The sequence below is a fragment of the Equus quagga genome, chromosome 13 (assembly GCF_021613505.1).
Source record: "Equus quagga isolate Etosha38 chromosome 13, UCLA_HA_Equagga_1.0, whole genome shotgun sequence".
Lineage (NCBI taxonomy): Eukaryota > Metazoa > Chordata > Mammalia > Perissodactyla > Equidae > Equus > Equus quagga.
In genome coordinates this window covers 106,585,395-106,607,316 of record NC_060279.1, presented here as the reverse complement: position 1 = coordinate 106,607,316, position 21,922 = coordinate 106,585,395, and the positions used below count along the sequence as shown (strand labels likewise).

At 60.7% G+C, this 21,922-nt stretch overlaps 1 protein-coding gene across 1 annotated transcript in view; it reads left to right on the top strand.

Moving 5' to 3' along the window:
• The first annotated feature begins 7,372 nt into the window (after positions 1-7,372).
• VSTM2B (V-set and transmembrane domain containing 2B) overlaps positions 7,373-21,922 on the top strand; it is a 26,186-nt gene continuing 11,636 nt past the window's right edge. Inside the window, exons 1-4 of the mRNA XM_046682559.1 lie at positions 7,373-7,984; positions 8,538-8,722; positions 9,678-9,707; positions 11,095-11,575. Of these exons, the coding sequence (XP_046538515.1) occupies positions 7,903-7,984; positions 8,538-8,722; positions 9,678-9,707; positions 11,095-11,575 (778 nt within the window). The 5' untranslated portion in view covers positions 7,373-7,902. The remainder of the gene's footprint in view (positions 7,985-8,537; positions 8,723-9,677; positions 9,708-11,094; positions 11,576-21,922) is intronic.

Here is a 21,922-nt window from a genome sequence, read left to right as displayed (position 1 = left end):
CACATCTGCAGGGGCCACTTCAGCCCAGGACAGTGACAGTGGATGGAGAGCCCCTGCTCTCCCCCTCCCCCTTCAAAGCCAAGCATGAGAAGCAGATCCAAGTCCAGCACCCCGTGGGCATGGAGGGAAAGCTGCCACGTGCCTGGGAGCCCGTTGTGAGCTACAGTGCCTCCAGAAACTTCTAGGTGGTGGCCTAGAAAGATGTGAAAGGATGCCAAGACCCCAGGGTCCTGGAAATGGAGCCATCTGTCAGCCCCACTGGCATCTCCTGAGCAGCTCTTGCCACCCAGAAATATAGGGGACACAGGACCATAAGCATTGACGTGAGTCCACCCCATGACAATTCACAAAGCCACCTCCTGGACATCAGCCCACTTGACCCCGCAACAGCCCTGGGAGCACTGTGCTGGCCTTGGTCCCCTGACCACATGCAGCTGACTCTTCAGAAGGCTGGTGGGTCATGGACACCGGGAGACCACCACAGATGCCCCTGGCCCCCGAAAGCATCTCCCCTGGAACCGTCAAACAACGTCTCGCCACGGGAGTGGAGACAGCATGGGAGCCGGCGCCTGACGCTCCGGCCAGCCCCGGGGTCAGCAGCTGGCTCCGTGTTTCCCAGTCACGCCCTCACCATCACAGGCCAGAAGGCACGTGGGAAATGGAGTTTTATCTCAAACAGATCGATCTGCTCGCGTCCGCCTGGCCCAGCCTCTTAATTCTCCATAATGTCAAAGCAATCTTTGGGTAAGTATACAGTCTGTCCTCGACTAAATTAAACTAATAGATCTAGTGGGAAATAAAACCCCCAGTGTATTAACATCATTAAAAACAAAAAAATAAACTCTCTATGGGCCTGTAAGATTTACTTCGGCAAATGATTAAATAAATAACGTACACAGGCTGTAATAAAATCCATTAGGGACACTCAGCTCCACCGGTCACCTCCCCCCAATAAATCACCCCTCCCACGCACCCAGGCATCCTTCATCCTGATGACACCAAGCCATGAGCTCGTGCATTAAAACACGCACCTGCTGCTAGGACTCCAGCCCAGGTACTGAGCAGTCTGCTGTAAACACTTCATCTCCAAGCCAGGCCTCCCAGGCACCCTCTGCTGTTGGCACAGCGAGCACATCCTGTTTACAGATGGGGAACTGAGGCTCCAAGAGGCCAAGGTGAGACTAGGACCTGAATCCAAGCCCATCTGGCTGCACAGACCTGGACACCACCTTGCCCGGCTTTGTTTTGTTCTGTTTTGCCTCTGACTTAATTTTCCATCGAGCCATGGAGAGCCCAGGCCACGAGGCAGGATCCTGCTCTGATGATGCTCGTCGGAGGCAGTGTCTGGAGCCCACGGAATCCTGCCCTTCTGCTATTCCTGCCAGTGCTGGCCCAGCACCTTTGGGCGTCTCCATGGAAGGCAGAGAGAATGAGGGAGCAAGGCAGGAATTAAAATCCCAAGTTGCAGTTGGGGAAACTGAGGCTCAGGAGCTTTCTCAACCAAACACAGAGGTCCAAGGCACCTCAGGCAGGCCAAGGAACCAGGAAGGGGGGTCGAGGCCCTCTGCCCCTGGGACTCAGGCACCTCAGGGTTCACCTGAAACCCTGGCGTCTTCCAGCGCGCCGTGAGCTGCTGTTTGTCAGCGCCAGTCTCAAGTGCAAAGGGGGAGAAGAGAAGAGAGAGGTGAGGGGGAGGACTCATCCACAGGCCTCTCCTCGGAGCTGGGTCCAAATAAGAAGGGTCAGTGCCAACCGCCTCAGCCCTGCTCCCAGCTCCCAGCCCTGTCCCTCGAGGGGACGCCAGCTTCTCTGCTCCCACCTGCACCTCACGCTGCCATCAGGACAGACCTCCTCCCCGGCACCTTCCCTCGGCTCCACTCAACGACCGTCACACTGGCTCCTCTCTTTGTCCCAGCCAAGTCCCCAATCTCCTGCCTCCACACGCTCACACAGGCAGCTACTCGTTTGCGACACTGACGCACTCTGACCCCATCCCGCTAGCCAGTCAAAGCCGTGCTCTGCGCTCAGGACTCGCGTTCAGGAGTCTTCCCATGTGGGACCCACCTCACACTCCCCGAAGGTCTCCCGACCTCCACTCTCTGCTTAAGCTGCTTCCCCCTTAGGCTCTGAGCCCACGACCAGGGCCAGGTCCTGTTCAGCTCTGAGCCCCGCTCTGCCAGGCACAGAAGCCCTTGCCATGGCTCCAAGGCCCCACGTGCCCTAGCCCACCTGCTTGCCTGCCCATCCTCCACCACACTGTGCGCCTCCCACCCTCCAGCCCCCACCGTCCCCACCCCTGGCCTTCACACCTGCCGCACCTTCTCCCTGAAGCACACGCCCTCTCCAGGGCCTTCACCTGGCTGAGCACTGCGGCCCCTCCTGTGACCTGCAGGCCCCCACGCATGTCCATGTGCGGCTCCAGGCCGCGGGTTTGCATCAGTGGCTCATGATGGGGCCGTGTCTCTGTCTCCTCCTTGCAGGCGAGTCTCTGTCCCATCTTGGGCTGGAATGCAGATTCCCCGTGGGCTGGACACTGCGGTTCCCCAGCACCCAGCACATGGTAAACTTGGTGCCCACAGACATGCAAACCGGATAAACGTGTGATCGAGTTCTGACGACATGTTGGCCGCATAAATGCTTGAGGTGAGACAGGCTCCACAAGACGACCGAGTGATCCTTCTCACACTCTTCCTCTGCTCAAACCCTGGGCCTTGTCCCTCTCGTGGCATCTCTCCATCAATCCTGTCTCTGACAAGCAAATAAGCAGCCCCAGGCTCAGGGGACCCAGAGTGGTGACACCAACACAGCAAGGAGGGCCAGACCCTGGGGCCTGAGAGCTAGTGGTCCCCAACTGCTGCCAGCCTAGCCTAGGCTAACAGCCAGCCAGGCCTGCTTTGCCAAGTGCACACGGCAGGGATGGACGGCCTCCCTGCTGGCCCTGAGGCCTGGGGAGAGCAGAGGCCCTCGCCTGTCTCTGTGCAATGTGGGGGCTGGGCTTGAACGTGGGGGGGGAGGGCCCACGGGGACCCTCCCAGACTGCGAGCTTTTCCACACACTCCCCCATGTCTGAAGGGCACTCAGTCACTGGTTTTCCACCCCCCCACCACCTCCCACCGCTGTCACCCAGGACACAGAGAGGGCCATGCCTCCGCTGCCCCGCCCCACCCCAGAGCAGCTGACCTGACGTGTGCCCTTGAACGGGGGTCCTCCTGGGCTGGACTTCAGGCCCTTATCCCCTGGCACTGAGGGCAAGTGAATGACGAAATTGGCCAAAAATAAAAGGCCCCATAAATCTGATGTTTTCCTTTAAGCTGTCAGGTACACAGAGTGAGCTGGGATTATTGATAGAAAAGTTTATGGATGGCCTGCGTCTTAAAGTCAAAATACATTACCCCAAATCAATGTTGCTGTGCGTGGCACAGCGAGGACAGGAAAGGTCAGCCGAGACGAGAATATCAAAATCAAAACTCCAAAAGGCCCTGAGCAGTAAAATAAAATGTTGAAAGTGAGTTCCAGGAGAAGCGCTCACTTCGGCTGTAATCTAAGGGTGCTTTCACGAGGGGCTGGGCAGCCTTTCTGAATAGCGCTTTCTGAAGAGCCTTTGAGAGTCTAGTGAATTCGTCCACAAAACGGTGTTGACAAACGCCGCACATCCCAGCTCGCAGCCAAGTCACAGAGTGCTAAGGGTGGGTGCGTGAGAGGGCCGAGGGGCCGCGTGAGCCCCAGGCATGGCGATGGGTGGGCCAGGTAGACCACGGCCACGTTACAGGAGGGGTCACCTCCAGGTGTCTGTACACAGCCAGCTCACAGGCATTTCAGAGCCTGCAGATGCAGAGAGGGAGGGAAAGTCCCAAAGGGTGTCTTGTCCGTCCTGCTGCTGCTGGGCACTGGGGACCCAGATGTGACAGATCTGAAATGCTCTCGCAGCAGCACAAAACCAGCTCACCCCACACAACCAACATTCCCTCCAGACAGGGCATCTTTGTGGGAGCCCAAGGGACACTGGCAGACGGTGGGACCACATGGCCGTGTCCCTTTGGGGAAGTAGCACACATGCTCCATCACAGATGCCCTCCTCAGAGGGCACACACGCGAGACCATGTCCCACCACGATGCAGCAGCAGGACCAGCTTCCCTGCAGGAGCGACCTGCTGGGCAGGGCAGGTCCAGGCGGGGGTCGCAGCCTGGCCTCTCACTGAGCCTCCTGCCGTCCGGGTGGGTGGCAGAAGTCGCGGTGCCGCACCACAGAAAGCTCCGCAGAGCAGAAGCCAGGCGCCCCTCCCGACACGCTCCCAGCTCCCACACTCCCCAACCCGAAGCCTGGGTCAGGCCCCTGGGAGTCAGAGCTGCAGCGAAGGACGGTGCAGCTGCGGGCCTCGAGGTCTGCGGGACGGGACAGAAGAGCAGACAGGCCTTCCCAAGCACGGCAGCGGCACACCCCTAGCCACGGGGAAGAAGCCGGGGTGCCGGCTCAGCCTCCCGGGCCGTGGCAGCCAAGCCTTGCCTGCCACGCCAACTCCAGGCCCAAGGAGCAGAGTCTCCCCTGGAGGAGGGACAATCAGGGTGTTTGGTTAAGAACTCTGACTCCAGAGTGAGACAGACCTGGGCTGAAGCCTCACGTAGTCACTGCCTAGCTTTGTGACCCCAGGCTAGTTCCTCAAGCTCTCTGAGCTTCAGCCCACTCATCTCTAAACTGGGGTGCAACAACAGTGTCTACCCCACAGCACAGTTACGGGGTTCGATGAGCTCATTCATTCACTCCACAAATCTTTATTGAGCTCCTACTATAAGCCAGACTCTGCTCCAGGTGCCAGAGACACACCAGCGAACAAAGCAGTCAAGGAGACCCACCCAAGCAGTCCACAGACCACAAACAATACACACAATAAATAAAGATACTGTACCACATGTTGGAAGGAAAGGAGAAGAGGGGGAGCAGGGGCAGGGCCAGGAGTGCTGGGGGAATGCAGAGTGCAGTGTTGAAACGGGGATCCCAGTGGGCCTCGTTGAGAAGGTGACTTCTCAACAAAAATCAGAAGAACATGAAGGAGTTAGTGGGGGAGGAGCATCCCAGTCAGATGACACAGCTGGTGCAAAGGCCCTGGGGTGAGAGCACACCCGGTGTGTTGCATTGTAGGAAGGAGGCCAGTCCGGCTAGAGGAGTATGATCAGCAAAAGGAGAGAAACACTGGATGAGAACAGGGCGGGGTGGAGGGACAACGTGGACAGTTTGACCTTGCCAGCCATTACAAGGCCACTGGTGTTTATCCTGAGTGAAAAGGGAGCCACTGCAGGGTTTTGAGCAGAGGAAGAGTGTGAGAAGGCTCACTCGGTTGTCACGTGGAAAATTAACGCATACAAAGTGTGTAGTCTGTGCCGGGACGTGAAAAGCACGTGGGAAAGTACAGCCACTGTTCTCGGAAATAGCAACACCAACTCATGCACCAGGCAGGAAGCACCTCACTGCCCACAGTGGGAGGGGTCAGCAGAGCCACTCGCCCAAAGGTAGCCGAGGTGGACCTCTCCCCAGCTGCAGAGACTCTCGCCGTGCATCCCTGAGTGCTCCTCACGTCCATAGCAGGGCAGGGGACGGCTGCCTCTCCAGGCAGGCCCCCACACAGCCTGCTAGCTCCTGCCATCCGAACCCCGCTCAGAATCCGTCCCCAGGAGAATCCGCTTTCCTGGAATCCCGCCCAGATCCTGGCTCTGCAGAGCGCAGCGCAAGTCTGCCCCCTCCCTTCCGAAGCCCAGGACAGCAGTGGGCACGCGGGGTCTTACACCCCGCTGTCCAGGGCAGTTTCTAAAGGACAGTGGCATTTCTCAGAGAAAGCTCCTGGTCTGGGGGTTGAAACAACAGAAGACAACTGGCAACTGCTCCGGTGGGCCCAGGGGAGAAACTGAAGGAAGAGGACGAAGGCCCGAGACATTCCTGCCTTTCTTCCTGGCCAGAGACTTTGACAACGAGGATTCAACAGATGAGCAATAGTGGGCTGAGGAGGTGGGAATGACCCCTGGACCACAGAGGAGGACACTGAAACCGAGGCCCCAGGAAAGGCAAAGGGCCCAGTCCAGGACCTGGCCCGTCAGGACAAAGCTTAGGAAGGGCCTGGCTTCCTCCCTCGGAGGCTGGGGCTGCTGGCCAGTATTTGCCCTCCCTGCTTCCTTCTCCTCAGCTCACGCCAACCCTCTGCTGGATCCTCTAGGAGGCTGGCGAGCAGGGAAAGCAGACTCCGGGGTGCCCTTGCCCCAACCTCAGGTCAGAGCCCAGAGGTTAGGGGCAGGAACACAGAAACAGAGATACTGTAATTGGCCAACTGGGAGCTCCCATGGGGAAGGGAAGCAGGAGAGACCCACGCCGAGCTGTGGGACTCCCCCTGCAACTGCGTGCCCACGTTTCCCTCTGGGGACCAGACTTCTCTCTCTCGCAGAGAGCTGGGGAGCCAGCAGGCTCCGGGGTAAAGGCTAGGGGAGGTACAAGGTGGGGGATGCAGGGGATGGGCTCCAGGACGCGCCTGTGGACCCAACCTTTGCCTTCGGCCGCCTCAGGAGCCCCCTTGCACCTGGTAAAGCGAGGGCCGCGACCGGCGAAGAACGAGTTGGGGCGCAGGGGGCAGCGATCGAGGCACAGGAATCCCACCCCAGTCCGGGAACCTCCGGGGCCCTGAGTCGTGCCGGGCGCTCCCCACCCCACCCCCGCCGCCTCTGCCGTCACTCACGGCTGCTGCTCGCTCGTGCGCTCTCCCCGCCACAGGCACCTGCTCGCCGGGCGCTCTGCGCTCACTTCTCGCTCGCACACTGCAGACTCCTGGCGTCGCCGCCGTCACCGGCCTCGTCGCCGGCCCGGCACAGCGCTCCGCCCTTCTCCCGGGCCCCCGGTGCCCATCCACCCGCCATGGCCTGGGCCTGGGACAAAGAGCGGTGCAGCTCTTTGCCCAAAGCGGGGTAAGGAGTTGAGGGCGAGGGTCTGCGGAGAGGGCCGCGGGACACCCGGGATGCAGGGATAAGCGGCCGTCTTGGGCGATGGAGATTGGGAAGAAGCCAGGGATAGTTTGGGTGGGAGGACTCTCAGCCAAAAAGGGTACAGGGCGGGGCTGCGTTCCAACCAGAGAGACTGTGGTCCCTGCAAGCGACCCCCCGCGGGGGGGTGAGGGGCGCGCTCTGGGGCGGGGACCATGCCGAATCTGGAAGGGGAGGGGAGGGCGGGGGTGATGCAGCGGTGGAGGCAGCTCGGCGCCCAGCCACTGACCGCTCCCTCCCCTTCCCCTTCCCCTCCCCCTCCCCCTCTCCCCGCCTCTCTCTGGCTCTGGGTCCGCCGCGCTGGACCCGCTCTCCCCGCGCTGCGCTGGGTCGGACGCCAGGTCTGCGCGCCGCGGCTGAGCGCCCACTCGCCTTGCGGAAAGAGCCGCGGAGGCACCCGCGGGGGCGGTGACAGGAGAGCTCGGCGGGAGCCGGAGGAGGTGGCAGTCAGGAATCAAACCAGAAAGAAACCAGGAGGCAGAAGCTCGCGGCTCCGAGGCGCTCCCTCCCTTGGCCAGGGATGGGTCCCGGCGCGGCCCAACCCCTGCCCGGCCCGCCGGGCAGAGACTGAACCGTGGTTCCCCACCGTCCGGTGGACGGCCGAATAGAGAGAGGCACGGACCGATTGCCAGTCGCCTCCCGGCGGGACCTCGCGTTCTACGCACCCGGCGCAGCGCCCCCCGCCGGAGCCGCGCTGGGCAAGGCGGCGAGGGAGCGGGGCTGATTGGCGGCCGCCGGCAGCCGGGGGAGGGGGCGCCGCGCAGGGCCATGGCAGGTTCGGAGGCGTCCTAGCCGGAGCCCGAGCAGGATCTGAGCCCACGCTGCCGCCACCGCCGCCGCCTCTCCGCGCCCAGGCCCCCGCCGCCGCCGCGCCCCCCGCGGGAGATGGAACAGCGGAACCGGCTCGGTGCCCTCGGATACCTGCCGCCGCTGCTGCTGCACGCCCTGCTGCTCTTCGTGGCCGACGGTGAGCGCGGGAACTTTGCTGCCGCGAGGGGTTCGGGGGGGTCCTTGCCAGGCCGCCGGAACCGGCCCGCCCAGTCGCCGCGGAGGAGGAGAAGGAAGAGAAAGGGAAGGCTTTACGGTCTCCAGCAATCCCGGTGTGCAGCCCGGGCCCAGAGGGGTAGGGGGAGGAGAGCAGCGAAGCGTCGCCGCAGCAGCGGCGCCCGCGCCCGGGTCACTCGAAGCCGGACCGGGGCTCCGGCTACGGAAAGGCGGCTTGCGGGGCGCGGGAGTTGGCGTGCCCCAGCCTGACTCTCATAGCGCAGCCCGGCGCCGGGGAGAAGCGTAAGCGATCCCTGCTGCCCCGCCCGATCCAGAGGGAAGAAGCCTGCAGCCGTAGCCGGTCTCTGCTGCGGCCCGGCAGCTGCTCCACCGAACTTTGCTAGCGCCCGGGCCACGCATGAATCTGGTGGGTGGGAAGCACAAGGCCAGCGAGCCAGGGACGGACTGTCTCGCCTCGGGTTGCCCCAGGCCCCCGCCCCGCAGATGGTCACGCCTCTCTCTTCCCCCGCCCCCAGCTACATTTACTGAAGTCCCCAAAGATGTGACAGTACGGGAGGGAGACGACATCGAAATGCCCTGCGCGTTCCGGGCCAGCGGAGCCACCTCGTATTCGCTGGAGATTCAGTGGTGGTACCTCAAGGAGCCTCCCCGGGAGCTGCTGCACGAGCTGGCGCTCAGCGTGCCCGGCGCCCGGAGCAAGGTAACCGGCCGCCCACGCGGCGCCGCGGCTCCTGCGGTTCAGGCCCCAGCGGCTGGGGTAACCCCTGCGAGGAGGCAGGGCGCCGCCCTGTGGCGCAGCCCATCTCCTACCCTCCCCATCCCCACAGCATCTCCAACAACAGCAGTGTTACCCCCAAATCCTGTGGATTCATTCCCTTTTCCTGAAGCCTCCGCGAACTCCATGCCCAGCCCCTAAAAAGCCACACCGCATCCAGTTCTGCTGCTCTTGCTTACTGGCTGCGGGTCCAGAGTTGATGGGTGCTGGGTGGGGAAGGAAGACCACTTGGTTGGCCAGGCTTCCCCTGCCCTCTGCCACTCTGAGGTCCCCAGGGCACAGGGCCAAGGAATTAAGCTCCTCTGGGCTGGGCTCCAGAGGGGGGCAGAGCACGGTGTAGAGAAGCCGCAGGTCACCTCCAGCCGCCACAGAGCGAGGACCCCACTGCCGCTCTGCCTCTCAAACCACAGTCTCTTACGGATGCAGTGACACATGCACACACACCTACCGCCCCTCTACCCAGGGTCCCACCCGGAGTTACTGCTCGCGTCTCCCACTGTGTTCTGTCCACCAGCCTCTCCATCTAGGTTTTTACCAAGTTTGGACAAACACAGCAGTGAATGAGGGCGCTCCGCGGGAGGGAGATGGGCCTACCTTCCCACCCCGGTGGCAATCCAGCCTCCCCTCTGGCCGGCAGATGTGCTAGGGCAGCCCCTCCTTGGCCAGGCCTCTTGCTAGCTCCAAGCCCTGCTTCCTTCCCGGTAAAACTCCTGGAAATCCTGATGTCCTTCGTGCCCTCAGCCCCGGCCACATCTTGAGCGGTTTCGACTCCTAGCCGGCTCGTGGTGGGTCCCCTTGCCAGGGCTGCATCTGAGTTCCCCGAGCTTGAAGGCCGACAGCCTAATGTTTCTGTCTCTCTCTCTCCCTCTTTGCATTTTAGGTAACAAATAAGGATGCAACTAAAATCAGCGTAAGTGTGGAGCCCAGCGCGGGCCGCGGGAGACCCCTTCTGGCCGCTTCGCGCCCCGCAGCTTCCTCCCTTTTAGAAAGGCTCGGCGGCGTAGGGCCCTGCTCGCAGCCGAGCATTGTGGGCTGCTTGGCGTGTCGGGGCGCCATCTGTCGCCGGTAGCCGGAGTGGGTTCTCTTTTGTGTAAACCAAGGGTCGCAGCCCTGAATCTCCTTCCTCCGCTCTGCGCTCCCCTGTAAAACTCTCCTTCGTCTGGAGTGCGCGTCCAGGCCCCGCGCGCCGCCGTGCCTCTCCTCTGCTGGCAGGTCTCCCGGCAGCTGGGGCGCGCGCCTCCTGCCCTGGCCGCCACCGGGGCTCTGGGTCGTGGGCCCCTCCCCCGCGCCACACACGCCCGGCGCCCAGGCGGCGCCCTCCGCGGCAGCCTCTCCCTGGCGTGCGTGCAGCGTCGCGGTGCTGGGTGTTGCAGGCTGGCGGAGAGGGAAGCGGGGCAGCCTTGCCAGGCTGCGGCCCGGGGTCGCGAGGTTCGTAACTGGGGGAGGAGAGGCACCCAGCCTTTCCCAGCTGGAGCGTGGAATTGTCAGGGCCCGGAGATGACCAGGGCCTCCTCGTGGTTCGGTTCAGAGGTGAGGGTGCCGTGGGTGCTTGATTAGGGCCACAGAGCCGTGGCTGCCCCGAGTCGGCTGGGCCGCGTGGGAGGAGCGCTTTGTCGGGAGCTTCAGGCTGCCGCGCCGAAAGGCAGGTTTCTAAGGAGTGAGGCCGGGGTCTGGCCGCCGCCGCAGCGTCGCCTGCTGGGGGAGGAGGGGGGGTGAAGGGCGGGGCCCGGGAGCAGGTATTTGTGTACTTTGAAGGCAGGACGGCTTTCTTTCGGACACCACCCAGGCCCGGCAGACTCTAGAATAAAGGGACGTTAGTGCGAGGGCCGTGCCTCGGAGCCGGTGTTGGCAGTTGTAGCGCGTTGCTGCAGGAAAGAGCGGGAGGGTCAGCGACAGGAGGCCAAGCCTGAAGTTTCTCCAAGGTGCCCGAGGAAGGAAGGTGGGGCGGTCCTGCGGCTCTGAAGGGAGAGCAGTGGGAAGATGCCAAGCGTATATTTGTGCGGCCAGGGCAAGGCAATATGAAGCCTTTGGTTAAGATGATGGGGAACTGGGGACACAATGCAATGTGCAGGGAGATCCAGGGTCCAATCAGAGTTGGGATCCCCATGCCACTGGGGAGACACAGGGGGAAAGGAAAACTGAGTCGTGATAATGGGCAAACCCGGGTCCAAGAAGTTTTGGGGTGCTTGACTTGGGGGCGCAATGGCAAGGGTGGGCGCGGCTGCATTGCTGGCCAGGACAGCCGGTGGCCGGCCTGCCCATCCGGGCCTCTGACCCCAGCCCCCGCTCTCTTGCAGACGGTGCGCGTCCAGGGCAATGACATCTCGCACCGGCTGCGGCTGTCGGCCGTGCGGCGGCAGGACGAGGGCGTGTACGAGTGCCGCGTGTCGGACTACAGCGACGACGACACGCAGGAGCACAAGGCCCAGGCGCTGCTGCGCGTGCTCTCGCGCTTCGCGCCGCCCAACATGCAGGCCGCCGAGGCCGTGTCCCACATTCAGAGCAGCGGGCCGCGCCGCCACGGCCCCGCCAGCGCCGCCAACGCCAACCACGGGGGCGCCACCGGAGCCGCGGGCCGCGCCACCTCCGAGCCTGGCCGCGGCGACAAGAGCCCGCCTCCCGCGAGCCCTCCCGCCGCCCGGGGTCCCGGCGTCCCCGAGGCCGCCGCCGCCTCCGCGGCCCACGCAGCCGCCACCACCGTCGCGGCCGCAGCCGCAGCTTCATCAGCGTCGCTGCCGCCCAGCCGGGCGGTCCTTCTGCGCCAGAGGCACGGCTCGGGTAAGGGCGGCGCTCGCGGGGCCGGGGGCGCTGCGGGAGGGAGCGCGCCGGCTGGCTCCTGCCTGGGCCGCCAGCTCGGGGGGTGGGGGGGGGCGGTTTGCACGCATGGTCGTCCGTGTTAACTTGAGGGCGCGCGGGGCGCCTTTCCCGCAGCCTCCCTTGGGCTCTCTTCCTGCTGTTTTCCGGTCTTTACTGTTGCCCTCTTGAAGCGTCGACGACGTGTTGATGAATGGGGGCTGCCCTGCCGGCGACCTCCGGGTGCACAGGAGGCTGGAGTGTGGGGAGCCCTCTCTTGAGTTTGGAAAACTGGTCCTTGCGGGCTGTGCTCCCACAGTGGTGGGCCTGCTTTTCTCCTGGACCCCTCAGCGCCTGGAGGGTGGGGCATTCGCACCCAGGGTACAGTGGGAGGAGGGGAGGTGGTTGACTCAGGCGGTGTAAGTCTGGGTACTGCCTGACTCAATGGCACAGACAGGCTTTGTCTAAGCCGGAGCGAGTGGGCCTGGCTGTGTGGCTCAGCTCCAGGAGGGCTGGGGCAGAGGCAGGGACACAGGATGGACAGTGGAGTCAGAGAACAGAGGTCAGCAAAATGGACTGACTGCCAGGCAGGCAGCTCTGGGAAGAGGGGCCGCTTAGCAGTAGTGGGGGTTTATGGAGGGTGGAAGGGACTGATGCCAGTGTGTCCCTCCTCCCAAGGTACCCCCGCCCCCTGCCAGCTCAGAAACGCGCCTCGGAGATGGGCTCAGCTCCAGCGCTCACTGTCTGTGTGTGATTTTAGGCGAGTCACTCCCTCTCTGGACCCAAGCCCTCCATCTTGTGTGAGGCACAGTCCGGCAGAGAGCGTCTACTAGCCTTGCAGCACCGGGAGGGGCCTTCTGGGGCGGTGGCGTGTACCTCCCTAGGGCTGGAGCACACTGTCACATCATGTTCTCGTGGCTGTCGAGGTGCAGGTCACTTGCCACCAGCCTCAGAGCTTGTTAGGAAGCAGGCTCCTGGGCCCTCCCGCTGAGCCCGAGGGGGCGGGCATCCTGGCCTGCATCTGGCTGATTCCCCAGCCCTCGGACAGCTGAGCCTGGCCAGTCTGTCTGGAGGGCGGTCAGGTGTGTCTCACTCAGTTGCACCCTCTCTGGGGGCCTCCTCCACGCGGCTCAGCGGCTGCTGCGTCTGGAGGCCTGCCCCCTCTGGCTCCACGCAGTGACCCACAAGACTCGCCCCCAGTTCTGTGGGAAGGTGGGTTGGCTGAGACCTGAGGAGAGCCTCTCTCCGAACAGCCCCAAGCTCGCCACCCGACTTGGAACTTTCTATCGCCGTGTTGGTTTAAGATAACACTAGCTGCTGTGACAAAACCTCCCAATGCCAATGGCTTCACACAGTTCAAATGGATTATTTCTGGTTCACATCAGGTCCTGTTCTGGAGCTGGTGGGGGTGGGGCTGCTCTGTTCCCTGCAGTCATTCAGGGACCTAGGCTGATGGAGACTCTCCCGTCTTCAGCAAGTGGCTTCCACGGTCCCTCTGGGCATCGACACACAGCCAACAGATGAGGGAAGAGGGACCGGAAGCCCTGCTCACCCGGTTCCCTGAGAACCGAGCCCCAGGCCCACACTGAGGCCTGCAGAGTGCACGATGAGGTGACCTCTCTCTTACACCTTTCGAGTGGTTCTGAGTATCTATCGTTCTTGGAAGACTGAGCAAGTAGCTGCTCGAATCACTTTGGTAGGGCTCAATTCTCTCACAGAAAAGCCTGGGTAGAGAATGGCAAAGGAGGTTTTTAAGGGCCAGGCCTTGAAGTGGCAAATATCACTTCCACCCCCCTCCTTTCGGCAGAGCTGAGTCACATGGTCCAACACAGATGCAAGGCAGGCTGGGAAATACAGTCCTCGGCTTGGCAGCTGAGACCCCACCCTCGTCTCTTCACGGGGGCAGGGAGTGCAAAGCTTGGGGAGCTGGCCGCCGCTGTGCAGCACACAAAGAGTGTAGTAGCACAGTGCTTATTGACCTCAAGGGTGATTGGCTTAGTTGATGCTGGATGGTGAAGAAAAGACCTTTCTGCCCCATCCCCTTGGACCCCAGCAAGTAAACACATGTGTCTCAGGCTGCAGCAGTCCTCTGGGGTGTTCCACAGACTGTGAGTAGAGCATCAAAGCAGAAGATTTGGAAGGCAGAAGCCCAGATGTGAGCTATGCCTCCACCATTTACTAGCTGTGTGACTTTAGGCAACTGGCTTAACATCTCTGAATGTATTTCTTCGTCTATAAAATAGACACGGTAATGTCTGACCTCAGAGGGAGCTCAGGATGGAAATTGCTGTATAAATGTTCGTTGTTATCACCGTGGCCATTACATGCTCTGGCCAGAGACGAGGGGTGGGAGAGATAAAGCTGAGTGGTTGCCAGTTGGAGGCCAACCTGCGGAGGGACTTGAATGCCAAGTGGAGCCAACAGGGACAGTTAAAGGCTTTGGTCAAAGAAGCGCCCTGTGAAAGAGGTCTTTGAGCGTGGACTTGGTGTGCTCGCAAAATGTTAATGAGGCCAAGATCACTAGCTCGCTCCTGCTTTCATTTCCCTCTCTCCTTGGCCAAAGCCGCTTACCCTGAGACCAACCGAGGCTGATATGACTGCCTGGCGTCGCTGGTCAGGTCTCCGGTCTCCAGGCTGACCACAAGAGGGCTCCAGGGCCACTCATCCCCCCAGCAGGGCACTCCTCCGTGGAAGGTGGCGCCCACAGCGCCCTTCCTCCGGGAAGATCTGAGGTCCTCCAGTCAGCTGGGTTCTCATGGCACGGTGCCCAGGACCTCCCAGCAGCTGGGGCCTTGGGTGCCCGCCAGCCACGGGGCCGCAGGTTAAGGCCACATATCTCAGGGCAGCGGCCCAGGCCAGGGGACTCCCCTGCCCGCCCTAGAGTGGGAGGCAGTATTCCTTTCCCTCCAGAAAGCATAGTTGGCTGGGCTCCCACCAGGGCTGGCAGTGCCGCTAAGGGGGATGGTGGCTCCTAAGGTCTCTGTCACCCCAAATCCCTTAGCAGCTACTGAACAGGCCAGGAACCATGCAGACCCATCTCCGAAAGAACCTGCAGTTTCTCTCCACCTCCCGTGTCCTCCACTCTCCAGGTGGGTCTGGGAGAGGCGCTGTGCTGCGAGCCTCTGGGTCCACCCTGGGCAGGGAGAAGTGGGCTGGATGGCCACTAGTCCACAGACATACCCGAATGGGCTTGATCCCAAGGAGGGACCCAGGCTGTCTTAAATGTCCCATCTCACCCCACCACCCGGGGCCCCAGGCTGTGGGCTATCGGTGGGGTGATGCCTGCAGACCGTGTTTGGGGCGGCAGGCAGTGATAACCCTCTACAGGCCTGTGTCGGTGAGCAGCGCTCCGTCCTGCTGAGCCTCCCTGGGATGCAGCAGACCCGCTGCTCACTCAGGCTGCCAACCCCTGAGCCCGAGAGGGAGCTCGAAGCGGTGGCCTCAGGCTCGGCCTCCCCAGCTCACAGTTCTCAGCATCTTAGGGGAGGCGACCAGGGAGGACTGCTGCCCCTTGGTTAACAGGCAAGAGCGTTTGCAGAGTGTATCCGTCAGGATGCTGGCAAAGTAGACGGCACGTTCAAACAGGGTCATGGGGGAAAGCCGATGGAGAGTATTTTTAAAGGTGTGGGTGACGGTGGGCAGCCAGCAAAGATGAACGCCGGCCCCCAGGGCTGGCAGCAGTGGGAGCCATCAGCACCCCTGGCCCGAGGGCAAGAGGAGGGAGCATTTACAGAACCCGGAGACGCCAGCTGGGTGGAAAGGCCTGGCTGACAGGCCCTGCGGCCTCTGTCGAGGGGCACAGCCGCCCACAGCGGCCCAGCAAGGCCGCACTCTTCTCTTGCCCTCCAGTGTCCGGTCAGAGCCTCCCATCGGCCAAGCCCTCCTGGGAGCTGGGCAAGGGCGCCCAGGCGATGCGGCCCGTAGAGGCCACCCTCCAGCGGCTCGGAGCAGAGTGGAGAAAGGTGGCTGGTGGGTCTGGGGCAACAAAGGGAAAACCCGGCTCCCAGAGGGAGGAAGGAGGATCCCACCCACCACAACTCCGGGGCAAACCCAGAGCTGCGCTTCCAGTGGGAGAGGCTCATCCCCAGCCTGGGTCAAGCGGACACTCTGCTGTTTCAGACTGGCCGCTTTGGAGATGGTCCCAACCCACCTCCCCAGACCCGTTAAGTGATTGCTCCTGGAACAAAGTCAGAAGTCCTGGACAGTGCTGTGCTGCTCTGTTTTTCAAGGGAGCAGCTTTGGGAACGCCAGGAAAGGGTGGGCTTACTCAGAGCCCATCCTCCAGCTCCTGCACACCGGGCTGGAAAGCCCTTCCTGTGCTCATATGTACCCAGCGCAGCCAGATACATACTCGCACTAAAAGTTTATGTGCAAGACCTCATTCGTTTCACGTCTCATTTGTCAAGAGACATTTTGATATTTGTGCTTAAAAATAACACGGCTGGATTAGCACAGCAGAGCGGGCTCAGGAGACTGGCCCCTGCTTAGCCACATTTGTAAATCTGGCTCCTAATTAATCCGAATGCTGACCTATTTTTCATGAACACTTTGTTGCTGGTTGCCGTTTCTAGAGAAAAAAAAAGAGAGAAAACAAAACAGAATATCTTCCCGACTAACACTTCTACCAGGAAAGGCACCATGGCGAAGATGAATGTGGCCTAAAACAATACAGTTTGTGACTGAGTGGCCTGTATGTTGGTGAGAGGTCCCTCTGCAAACACCTGGGGTTCAGACCCATGGCGCATGAGCCTCTGGTTGGCCTCAAGCTGCAGCCCCCAGGAGAGGCACCCTGGTCCCTACAGAGAGCCAGCTGCCTGGTGCCCACACGGAGCACTGACTCGCAATATTTCAATTAGTAATGAGAGAATGACATCCGAGGCTATAGGTGTGACGGCTCTGGAGAGGCTGTTACTGCTGGAAGCCATCAAGGGGAGCATCCTTGGGCGTCACCACGGTAACTGTAAACCGTGCTGGAAGGAGGCTGTGGGCAAGGTGAAGGCACCGCTCTCAACCCATGCCCCCTGGACAACACAGCTGGGGGAAATGGTGCCGTGTGACCGGGCGAGGCTCCATGCTGTGGGCAGAGGATCCGCCCCGGCCAGCAGGGCCAGGCAGAGGTCACCCGGTCTTCCCTTGTCCCCAGGTCCACGAAGACACAAAAACCATTGCCTCAATAATCCAGTCTTCCCTCCAGCTCAGATGTGACGTGAGGATCATAATTAAGGAGAAAACAAATCTGGCAAAAGTTGTCCCGGAGAAGAGAAGGCGAGGGTCTCCGGGCATCCTGAAAGAGAGAACTAAAGGGTTTCCTGAAGGCAGTGGCTGTGCCCCGCCGCTGGCAGCAGACGCCCGCACCACCCCTGAAGCAGCACGCGTGTGGGTATCGGCTCCATGGTCTCGTCTCCCTCGTCAGCCAGGCACGTGCTTGCCGTGAGTGGGAGCCAGCAATGGCAGCCAGGACCCAGCTCGGGGGCACCAAGGGCGCCAGGTAACTGCAGGACACGGCTGTTTGTGGGAGCGGGCGTCCCGAGGGGGTAGCCCTGATCCAGCTGAGGAGGCTTCCTGAAGGCGGTGTGTGATTTCATGCTTGAAAGAGGCATGTGAGCTTTGACCTCCTGCTTAGGACAATCCTGGGAAAGCTTCTGGAGGCCTCGCCTGCCCTCCCCATCCCGAGCCCTGTGGATTGAGAAGGTCACACCAAATGGAATGGCCTTTGTCCACCACTGAGTGGGCAGTCAGCTCTGCACAGCCATTCTCTCAGCTTCAGGGGACCCCAAATTAAGGATGAAACAGCTGTGCTATGGATCGTAATAATGACAAATAATAATACTTGCCTCTTCCTAAACACTATTGTGTGTCAGGGGCACGTCTCCCAGGTTTCCATCCTGTCTGCAGTTCTCCATGAGTCCTCCTGCCCCGCTCCATCAAACAGCCCCTCCCTGGAGCGCAGACCCTTGCCCCAGCTGGGGGGCAGCCCCCATGAGAAGAGCAGAGAGCCGGCCTCTCTAAGTGTCACCAGGAGCCGAGCCACCCAGGAGCCTGTCGTTAAATACACCAGCTGCACATTTTTAAAGCTCTGAGTACTAAGGATTCCCCAGGCGTCCATGGGGCTGATCAAGGTCACGTGCTTTGTAATGTGATATTGATCAGTTCTGCCCCGTGTCGACCGCGGCACGGGCCTGGCTGAGGGCTAAGGCCCTGAGCTTTATGCAAGGTGCCGGCATAGTTTTAAGACACCTTTCCAGCACAGAAAAAAAGTATCATCTTTTTTACTTGCCCGTGCTTTGTGGACCGTTCCCAGGCATCTCTTGGAAACTCATATCCAGAGCAGTGAGCAGCTCCACTCCGCCTTATGTGAGGGCTGCAGGGAAGTTTCAGGCTGCCAGCTAGCAGGCCCAGCCTCTACTCTTGATCCCTGCCTACTCCGTTGGAGGATGACGGACCTCCTTCCCTCAACGGGCTTCCTGGGGAGATTAGCCCACTCATTGGTGGCTTTGGGGCCCTCGGGAAAGGCGTGCTGTAAGTACCAAGTTGGATTACCCAGGCTGGCCACCTCTGCGTTAGGAGTCACTGCTCGTGAGCCGCAAGCCAGGGAAGCGGCTGCGGGAGCTGCTCGGCAGTCGGGCCGTCAGTCGCCACCTCTCCCGCCCGTGCCCTCCATGAGACGGCTATTGCGACGTGGGCCTTGTGGAGCTGGTCCCTGAGCAGGCAGTCCCGGGCAAGCTGTTTCTGGAAGTTAGTGGCTGCTCCGTTCCGTCACTGCCGCTCTGTGGGCTGAAATATCAAAACTACTTTGGACTAGCTGCTGGTCTTATGGTTCAAGGGGAGTGTTTTGGGGGCCTGGTGTCTGCACAAAAGAGACAAAGTGCACATTTCAGAAGCTTTTAACCCACCCACCACCCACCCACTCACCCACGCCCATGGGCTCTGCTCCAGCCAGCTCAGAAGTGACCCCCTTACAGGCCAGAATGGCTGCCATGGGGCACAGAGCACTCGTGTCCATGGAAGCCGACTGTGAACAGAGCCCCTCCTGAGTCACCCAGCTGGACACCTGGTGTCTGTTAAGGGGCAAGGCTGGGAAACGACCCAGGCCAGGCCGTCCTGGTGGGAGCTGCCCATTCTGGTGGAAGAGACAAAGAGGACCCCCCGGAGGCTGAGAGGAGTTCACGAGGAAGTCACACTCGTCGCCTGTCCCAGCTGTCCTCTTCTGCCTCCGACTGTTCCAGTGCTCCTCTCTGTTCAGCTGGCTGTCTTGTCAGCGAGCCAGGGTTTGAATGCCAACACATTCTCCCTCTTCTGGGCTTTTCAGAGCCCCAGCCACCCTAGAGTGACCGTGTGTACCTTAGTCTCCTTACCCTCTATAATTACTGCACTTCTCGTTTTCCACTTGAGTTGGATCCTGATCCATCGCTTCCTGCTCCCCATCAATAGATGTGTGGTTGTCGGCGTCATTCGTGGGAATGGCATTGACTGCCCAGCATCATTTCATGAGGCCCGGTGTCTGGACAGGGTGCTCCGATCTGAGGCTCCACCCTGAGACCGTTCTCCCTCCGGCATGTGCTATGAGCATCAGGAGCTAAAGGGGAGGGAAGGAAGCTGATGGAGCTTCAGAACAGAAAGTACTGCAGATTGCAAGTGGCTCCACCAGTTGCTATTGTCGTCCTCTCTCTCCAGGCCATTTCGGGGTGGGGGGTGGGGGGGGGGGGGGGCGAGTAAGAAATGGGATGATGCTACAGCTTCATGCTTGCCTGGGGGGCTATTTTTGTGAGTCAGGAGCTCTTTGATGAGCAAGCACGAGTTCATTCTGGTTTCTCGTGTTCCACCCACAAATTACACCACCACATCTGTGCACCTGCCGTGGGCCTGCTGTGCACCTGTGTCTTGCCTGGCCTCGCTTCCCTGTTGCACAGGCTCCCCTCAGTGGGGAGGCCATTGTGAGGGGAAGGAGTGGGCCCTCTGGCCGGCAAGGAAGCCGAGTTCTGAGGAGAGGCTTACGTTTGCAGCGCTAGACACGGGCGTCTCCATGGGAGAAGGGAGCAGAAAGAACAAGGCTCCCTCGGTCATGGGCAAGTAGCCAAAGAGCCTCCAGGGCTGGCTGGACCAGAGAGGAGGTGCTTGTGTCACCCTCCCTAGGACTCTCACTGCACGAGACAGAGCCGCCTGTTTGGGGAAGCCGGTGCCCCGCACAGATGGGCCCGGGAAGTGATGGAGCTCAGACGTGCACCCGCCCTCCACACATGCCCCTGTACTTTGCTTTTTGTGTTCACACCTGCCCGGGTGCCCTCGCTGCAGCTCACCACTCCTGATGGCCACCAGTAAAGTGCTGCTTGGCACCCAGAGCCTGGTGGGGAGGAGGCAGGAGGAGACCGCTGTGGGGAGGTGCTGGGAGCCTGAGCAGGCTGCATGCAGAGGCAGGAGGCAGGACCCATCCTGCCCAGCCGCACCCTCCACACCCCCTGCGGCCCGCCTCCCTCCCAGCACAGAGAGCCCACTGCAGGCCGGGAGAAGGAACTCCCCAATGTTTGATGGAAGGCTCCAAAGACAGAGAGCCCCTCCCTCCACTGCCCCGGCCCCTGCCCGTCAGCTCTCCTGGGGGAAGTCACCGTGTTCTTTAAGCGGGCAGGGCCCGCTGCCATGTCAGTCTCCTTATAGCGACTTTTATTGCCATCGATTCCCACACAAATGCCACTGGACCCAGGGGAAGATCTTTAATAAACCCAGGGGAGGGGAGCTGATATCCTCTCGTGGCTCATTCTGAGCTGGGGTGGGGGTTCCTGGCCAAGTCTGTCTGGTCTGGCCTGGGCCAAGGGCAGGAGGCTGCCCAGAGCGTCAGGTACCCAGCCCTGCCTCAGGGAGGAGCTCTCAGTCTGGCCGTGGTGGCCACACCAAGCGAGAAGTGCTCTGGGAGTGAACTCAGGGCTCAGAAAGGGGGCGAGGGGCTGGTGGGGAGATGGCTTCACAGAGGGAGGAAGGCTTCCCCGACCCCCAGCCCAAGGGCCTCACCCGTCCCGAGCTCCCAGAAGGGCCATCGCTGCCCCAGGGCTCCCAGCACTTCCTTCCCGTCCTGGAGTCAGTGCCTGGCCGGGTGCCTGGAGGCAGGCCCAGCTCTTCCTCATGTCCCTGTCCCCACTAACCCGCGTTCCTTGGGCCTGGCGCTGGTTTGTTCATGGATTCATTCACAAGTGTCCACGGAGCGTCTGTTCCATGCAGGAACTGTGCCAGGCACTGGGGACACAGTGTAAATAAGACCCGGGAGGCCCTGAGTTTGACAGAGGGAGAGACAGACGTTGATCAAATAGTCACATGGTGAGCGGAAATCTGCAGCCATGGTGGGTACAGTAAAGGAGAGACCCATGCGCTATGGCAGCTAAGAATAGGGGACTTGGGGCTGGGCCAGTGGCGTAGTGGTTAAGTTTGCACACTCCGCTTCAGCATCCCAGGGTTCACAGGTTCAGATTCTGGGCACAGACCTATATGCCACTCATCAAACCATGCTGTGGCAGCATCCCACAGAGAAGAACTAGAAGGACTTTCAACTAGGATATACAACTATGTAGTGGGGCTTTGGGAAGGAAAAAAAAAAAGAGGAAGATTGGCAACAGATGTTAACTCAGGGCCAGTCTTCCTCACCAAAAAAAAAATATATATATATATATAAAGAAAAGAATAGGGGACTTGATCTGGTCAGGGAAGGGCTCCTGAGGGAGTGACACTTGAGCTGTAATCTGTAAGATAGTTAAGAGTTGGCTCTGTGAAGAGAGAGAGTAGATGACAGCATGTGCAGAGATCCTGTGGCAGGAAGGAAGAGGGGCATATGAAGTCCCGAGGAAGAGTTCCTTTGGCTGGGGCAGAGAAAGCGGGAGAAGCAACAGGGGAAATTACAGCAAGAGGAGTTCAAGGGTCAACCTTTGTAAGGCCTTATGACAAGGATGGGAGCTTTGCTCTGTCCTAAGGGCAGTGGGATAGGGAGCAAGTAGGTGATGGGGCATGATTCTTTTGGAAATGACATTCTGGGTGGATCGTGGAGATTGGAGAGGTGGGGGCAGAGTGGATGTGGGGAGGCCACTTTAGAGGCAGTGATCCAGCCAAGAGATGATAGGGCTTGGACTGTTTGGATGCATGAGGGGTGGGGTGGACAAATGGATAGAAAAACAAGTAGCTGGTGGGTGAATGAAGAGAAGGATGTGTGACTGGATGGATGAGGGTATAGGAAATTAGTGGAGGGAAAGATGAGTGGACGTGTGGGTGGGTGGGTGGAAGGGTGAGTGGACGTGTGGGTGGGTGGGTAGATGGAAGGTGAGTGGACATGTGGGTGGGTGGGTAGATGGAAGG